Source organism: Lampetra planeri, chromosome 44 (genome assembly GCF_965212315.1).
Source record: "Lampetra planeri chromosome 44, kcLamPlan1.2.h2, whole genome shotgun sequence".
Lineage (NCBI taxonomy): Eukaryota > Metazoa > Chordata > Hyperoartia > Petromyzontiformes > Petromyzontidae > Lampetra > Lampetra planeri.
This window is the reverse complement of record NC_136150.1, coordinates 2,664,607-2,670,528: the sequence shown is the minus strand read 5'-3', so window position 1 is coordinate 2,670,528 and position 5,922 is coordinate 2,664,607. Positions and strand designations below refer to the sequence as shown.

Below are 5,922 nucleotides of genomic sequence, written 5' to 3'. Positions count from 1 at the left end.
GGCGAGGAGGATGCGAGGAGAGTCTTGCTAAGAATGCGCGTGTGTGTGCGTGCTCCGTGTATCCGGTGGGGAGCGGTGGTGTAGCGGTTAGCGCGCTGCACTACCGAACCTGGCTACCAGAGTTCGATTCCCGCTCATGGCCAGCACCAGTGACGATTATCCGAACCGATCCTCGGTCGACTCGGCTTCAATTGAGCGCCTCGCGCGACGTGGGGACATCGCCACTAGGGAGACAAAGGCGGCCGGGCGTGGTGCTGGCCACCCACCCCGTCGTGTGCCGTGCCGGCCTTCGCAGGTGCTCGCCAACAGCACTTGCCCCAACGGTCTGTTAAGGCTACACACTGGGGGATCTTTGTCTGTGTGTGTATAGGGTATAGCCCCATCGGTCTGTTAAGGCTATAGGGGGGATCTTTGTCTGTGTGTGTATAGGGTATAGCCCCATAATTTATTCTAGATTTGAAGTTTTCGTGACTGCAAGGATTCATACTCTTTGGTTTTTTCGGTAAAGTCACGTAGGTAAAAATGCATAAATGAAAAATTTCGTTGTTTTTTCATTCATTTATTTTTACCTACGTGACTTTACCGAACAGACCAAAGAGTTATAGCCCCATCAGTCTGTTAAAGGCTATACGGGGATCTTCGTGTGTATAGGGTCAGGGGTTATGGAAGGGAATGGGGGGGGTGGGGTACAGGGCTAGTGGATGATTGGGTTGAGAGGCTCCGCGCGGATGTTGCCCAAGTCCAGCGCTCCGTCCGTGTCGTCATCAATCTCTCCAATCACCGCCCTGCGCACACAGCACACGGACGCAACCTCGATAATTGTTTTTTTTACCCTTCTATCTGGCAACAAAACTGACACCTTTTTTTACAAGGAGTCATGTTTGCATAGACCACAATACCTGCAGTCATAATGCAAACAAAAAACATAACTCTGATAATGTATGCACTGTCCTTGAAGTTGATTGGTCCACACCCGAGACAGCTTTCCTTAGAGCCTAGTCTCACATGGTGTTGGACCAGATGATGCCAAAAGGTTCCAATAGTGGACGCAACCTCGTTCACTCCCTCAAACGCCCACTCTCAAAATCGAACCTGCGTTTGCACAGAACGGGTCAGGCGACAAGCTCGAGTGGTCACTGCAACGGCAAGGATGATACGCCGTGACCTACGGGGGGAAGTGTTTCCCAGCCAGTGTGAAAGAATGCATTCAACTAAATACCCCTAAACTATTTTTTATTTTGCCAGGTAAGTTTCCGCTGAGCTGTGCGGATCTTTTTCAAGAAGCGTCCCGGCCGCACTAGGGAGACAAAGGCGGCCGGGCATGGTGTTGGCCACCCACCCCCTCATGTGCCGTGCCGGCCTTTAAAGGTGCTCGCTAACAGCACTTGCCCCTACAGTCCGTTAAGGCTACACGGTGGATCTTTGTCTATGTGTGTATAAAAGTGGCGTCGTGTGTGCGCGGCGTTGCGGCTACTCACACGTTGTCTCCACGCACGATGTAGAGGCCCAGCACCACCTGCTCCACGCCCTGGCTCGAGCTGAACACGCGCTCGTGGCTCTCGTCCAGGATGAGGTTGATGGTCTGGTCGAAGCCCTTGAGGGTCCCCTGCCGCAGCCGCACACAAGCGCCGGTCGGTCCGCCAGCAATCACCGCCCCACACTCACACCCGTCGCTCGCTCACCATCGTCGCCACCACCATCCTCTTGATTTTATTTATTATTTCCCTTCTTTACCGAAAGAACCAAAAACCAATGAACACACTCTCTCTCTCTTTGGCTTAAGTGCTGCTGCATCTTCCTTTGCTGCTGATCACTTCTTATAATGCATTATCCATTAGTCGCTGGTTTGCTGAATCCCATACAACGGGTAAGTGTAGGGCTTTAGAAATGCTGGTGCGCACAGGTGAATCGTCTCGTGTATCTCCTCGCGATATCACGCACACCCCCAGCACCACATGAAATCTTCTATATAAGTAAAGACCTTAATCTGTATGTCCGTTTCAAAAACCTCTTAGAGTACTTCCCGACAAGGTGGAACGCTGAAAATGTGGTACACGTGTAGCTTTTAGGACACAAACAACAGGAAAGATATGAAAATACGAGGTTTTTACATTTTAACGTCCCCAAATCTTGATTTTTAGTGCCCCATAAACATGTTTGTGCACGTGGTGTCATTCAGAAACCGTTGAAAATATACGATTGCGTTTTGTTTCGGTTGATAAGAGCGTTAAACAGCAAGTAGAATTAAATCGAGAAACATTGTTCTATCTTTTATTGTTTTTGAGATTTTTCCGTTTCAATAAAAAAAAATCCGCATTTTATGATGTTCAAATCTGAATAATTCGAAAACGGTAAAATATAGGAGAGCTTCCCCCCATAGACTATTAAGTTAGTGAATATGAGTTTTTTCTATCATTAAAAAAACGGAATCTATAAATTGAGTGGTTTCCCATGGGTACGTATTTAAATATAAGAAGTTGAATCAAGCTATCAACAATTTTTGTTTTTTTTGCGGAAAAACACATTTTTGGAGTAGTTGTTCGTGGTCTGATCGTAGATAACAATTGTTAACAAAAATCTTATTCATTGAAAACTTTTTCCCGGCGAAGACAGGCTTCATGGACTCGTAATATACGCGCGATTGTTATACGAATGGAAGGAAACTGGAGCACCCCGAGAAAACCCATGCGCGCGTGCGAGGGGGCAACACTCTATGCCCATACAGATGGCGATTATTTAAGCAACATGTTCATGATCCGCCAACCCTCCCCTCCGTGGCGGATTACACGCCACGTGCGTAGCCACCGCCGCTGCACTCCAGGATTATATTTAATCAACGACAAAACTTGAACACATTTTCATCAGATTTCTGCGCTTTCTCCTCAGGAAGCGCAGACTCCTTAGCGGACCGTTTGACGAGCGAGATTTAAAAAAAAACGAGCACAAACTCCGCTTACCACAATCATCCTCCCGTCTGCAGTGATGACGGAGACCGTGTCTGTGGGATCCTAGAGTTAAGGACAAACTTGGCGGAGCCAGGGGTAAGTTGCACATTTTCGACTTGGCAACGAAGTGAATCCACGTGTTAACAAGACTGCATCAAGGCAGGACATAAAGCGTCAAGCCAACTCCGACAATCCTCCGCAGCGGCGGCTTTTGGCTGACCATCGAACAAAGGCAGCGGTCAATGCATCGCGCACTTTCGGATGCGCTTCTGTGGCCGTCTGGAACGCTCTTCCTTCCAGATGTGAAGAAGCCACTGGGAGCTGTGTGCACTTATAAATCGAAGTTGAAAACTAATTTCATTAGAACTGCTTTTTGTGTTTATGTTGTCCTTCCCCCGCACCTCCGATTAGCACGGTTGGCTACGTACGGTACGAAAGAAGTTCAACATAAGTACGTTATATGAAATAACGTAATCATACCGCCCATTTATCGTGTCCGGTTTCGTGCCAATGCAGTTTTCAATAGTACAACACAATCGTGAAGGGCGGGTGAATAGGTACGGCAAGCGCTCGCTCAACGCCCGGTGTTGGACACAACGCGATTTCGCTATAACGCGGTTATTAAATGAGGGAACAATATTCGTACAACGCGGAACGTGCTCCGTTATAACGCGGAATGATGCCTTCGCTCAACGCGGACACCTGTAAACAAAACCAACCACACAGCAGAGGTCGCAAACGGGTTTTGATTCCTTACCCGTACCCGGCCGCACCAGGGTCGCAAACGGCTACCCGTACCCGACTGGGTACGGGTAGCCGGGTATCGGGTAGGGTACGGGTATCGGGTACCCGGTTGCGACCTCTACCACACACGCACACACACGGGGAGACCACAAGATCGCCCAACCTGTCCCTCTGCACCGGGCCTTTGCGCGAGATCGGATGATGCCAGACTTCCTCGTGGCAGCCAACGTGCCAACGTGGTTTCGCCATCAACCGTTCGCTCTACCGGCGCGTCACAACGAGGACGCCGCAGTGCCTCTGTGCCGGATGAAGCTAGTGCGGGGCCTGTAGCATATGTTATAAAGGGGCCCTAAATAAAAAAAAACACATATCAAAACATACATTTTTATTCTAGATTTGAAGCTTTCGTGACTGCAAGGATTCGTATTCTTTGTTTTTTTCGGTAAAGTCACGTAGGTAAAACAATAAAATAAATGAAAACTAAATTTAAACAACTAAATTAAACCACGACGTTTCGGAGACAGCACAAGCTTTCTTCATCAGGTGTTGTTTTCATTTATTTTATTGACTTTTACCTACGTGACTTTACCGAAAAAATCAAAGAGTATACATTTTTAACTTACACAGTGAAGTCATTGTTTTTTTTCCATTTGCTATACACCCAGATAATACGACAAATCGCTAACCTTAAACACCCCGTCGTTCGTAAAACTTTAAGACGGTATAGTACTATAGTAATAGAGCAAGTGCAGGGGCCCTTGAAAGTGCCGCCACACCGTGTGGCCGCCACACCGTGTGGCCGCCACACCGTGTGGCCGCCACACCGTGTGGCCGCCACACCGTGTGGCCGCCACACCGTGTGGCCGCCACACCGTGTGGCCGCCACACCGTGTGGCCGCCACACCGTGTGGCCGCCACACCGTGTGGCCGCCACACCGTGTGGCCGCCACACCGTGTGGCCGCCACACCGTGTGGCGGCCACACCGTGTGGCGGCCACACCGTGTGGCGGCCACACCGTGTGGCGGCCACACCGTGTGGCGGCCACACCGTGTGGCGGCCACACCGTGTGGCGGCCACACCGTGTGGCGGCCACACCGTGTGGCGGCCACACCGTGTGGCGGCCACACCGTGTGGCGGCCACACCGTGTGGCGGCCACACCGTGTGGCCGCCACACCGTGTGGCCGCCACACCGTGTGGCCGCTTGTGCTACTGGGATAATCTGCCACTTGCAGCGCCTGCATATTGGGGACGTGAATGCGGTACCCCAAGTTACTGCTACATATCATCTCGGAGGCAAGTCAAGTTCTGCACCAAGCTGACAGGGACATCGTCGTTTCTCCAAAAACCCGCAGACAATTTCATCTTCTCATCGATCCGCAAGCATCGCCTCTCAATAGTTGTCCGTACGCCGGCTGATCACACGAGGCGTCTATAATGATGTATTGCGTGCGGTTACGAGGAGTCTCGGTCACCTCATAGTACACCACACCACAGCACCACAACACAACACACACCACAGTACACCACAGCACACCACAACACACCACAGCACCACAACAACACACAACACCACAACACAGTACCACAAAAAACACAACACACTGCACCACAGCACTACACACAGCACACCACAGCAAACAACACCACCCAACTGCACACCACACTACACCACAGCACACCTCAGCACACCACAACACACCACTGCACACCACAACACACAACACACCACACCCCACACCACAGCTGCTCTACGTTCTTCGCATCCCCGCCCCCTGCCAGGCTCTGCCAGGCCCACAGCCGGGTTCGAGCCCCGGCTGTGAGCAGGCGGGTGACGGGCAACCACGGGACAGAGCCGACTATAGTCGCAGTAGTATCCCCTCGCCCCCCACCCCCTCGCTGACCCCTGCCCGGTCAGCGAGCGGGTTAACGAAGCAGAGGCAACGAAACCCCTCAAACGACGGCGAATTATTCCAACCCGCGCTCTTTGTGATGAACTCCGATGCGACCCCCTTTACCCTCTCAATCGTCCCCGCGTTCCCTGTCCCCCCCCACGTGCACCCCCTGTCTCCCCGCAAGAGGAGGGCGAGGAGGAGAAGCAACAACAACAGCAGCAGCAGCGAGCATGAGGATACGATTGACGTACGTCTCCAAAGCGGAGGCCATTACAGCTGCTGCTTCCACTACCACGCGTCTCCCGGCACCGCGACCCCTGTGACCCCACGTGGCGTGAC

General features: G+C 51.5%; 1 protein-coding gene across 1 annotated transcript; it reads right to left on the bottom strand.

Moving 5' to 3' along the window:
- Nucleotides 1-543: 543 nt before the first annotated feature.
- On the bottom strand, nt 544-5,922 carry LSM8 (LSM8 homolog, U6 small nuclear RNA associated). Its single transcript, XM_078614374.1, has 4 exons — nt 5,824-5,922; nt 2,958-2,998; nt 1,479-1,606; nt 544-785 (listed from the first exon to the last, which is right to left on the bottom strand). Exons 1-4 carry the CDS (start codon nt 5,852-5,854, stop codon nt 695-697), a joined length of 291 nt encoding a protein of 96 aa, XP_078470500.1. The 5' UTR covers nt 5,855-5,922; the 3' UTR covers nt 544-694.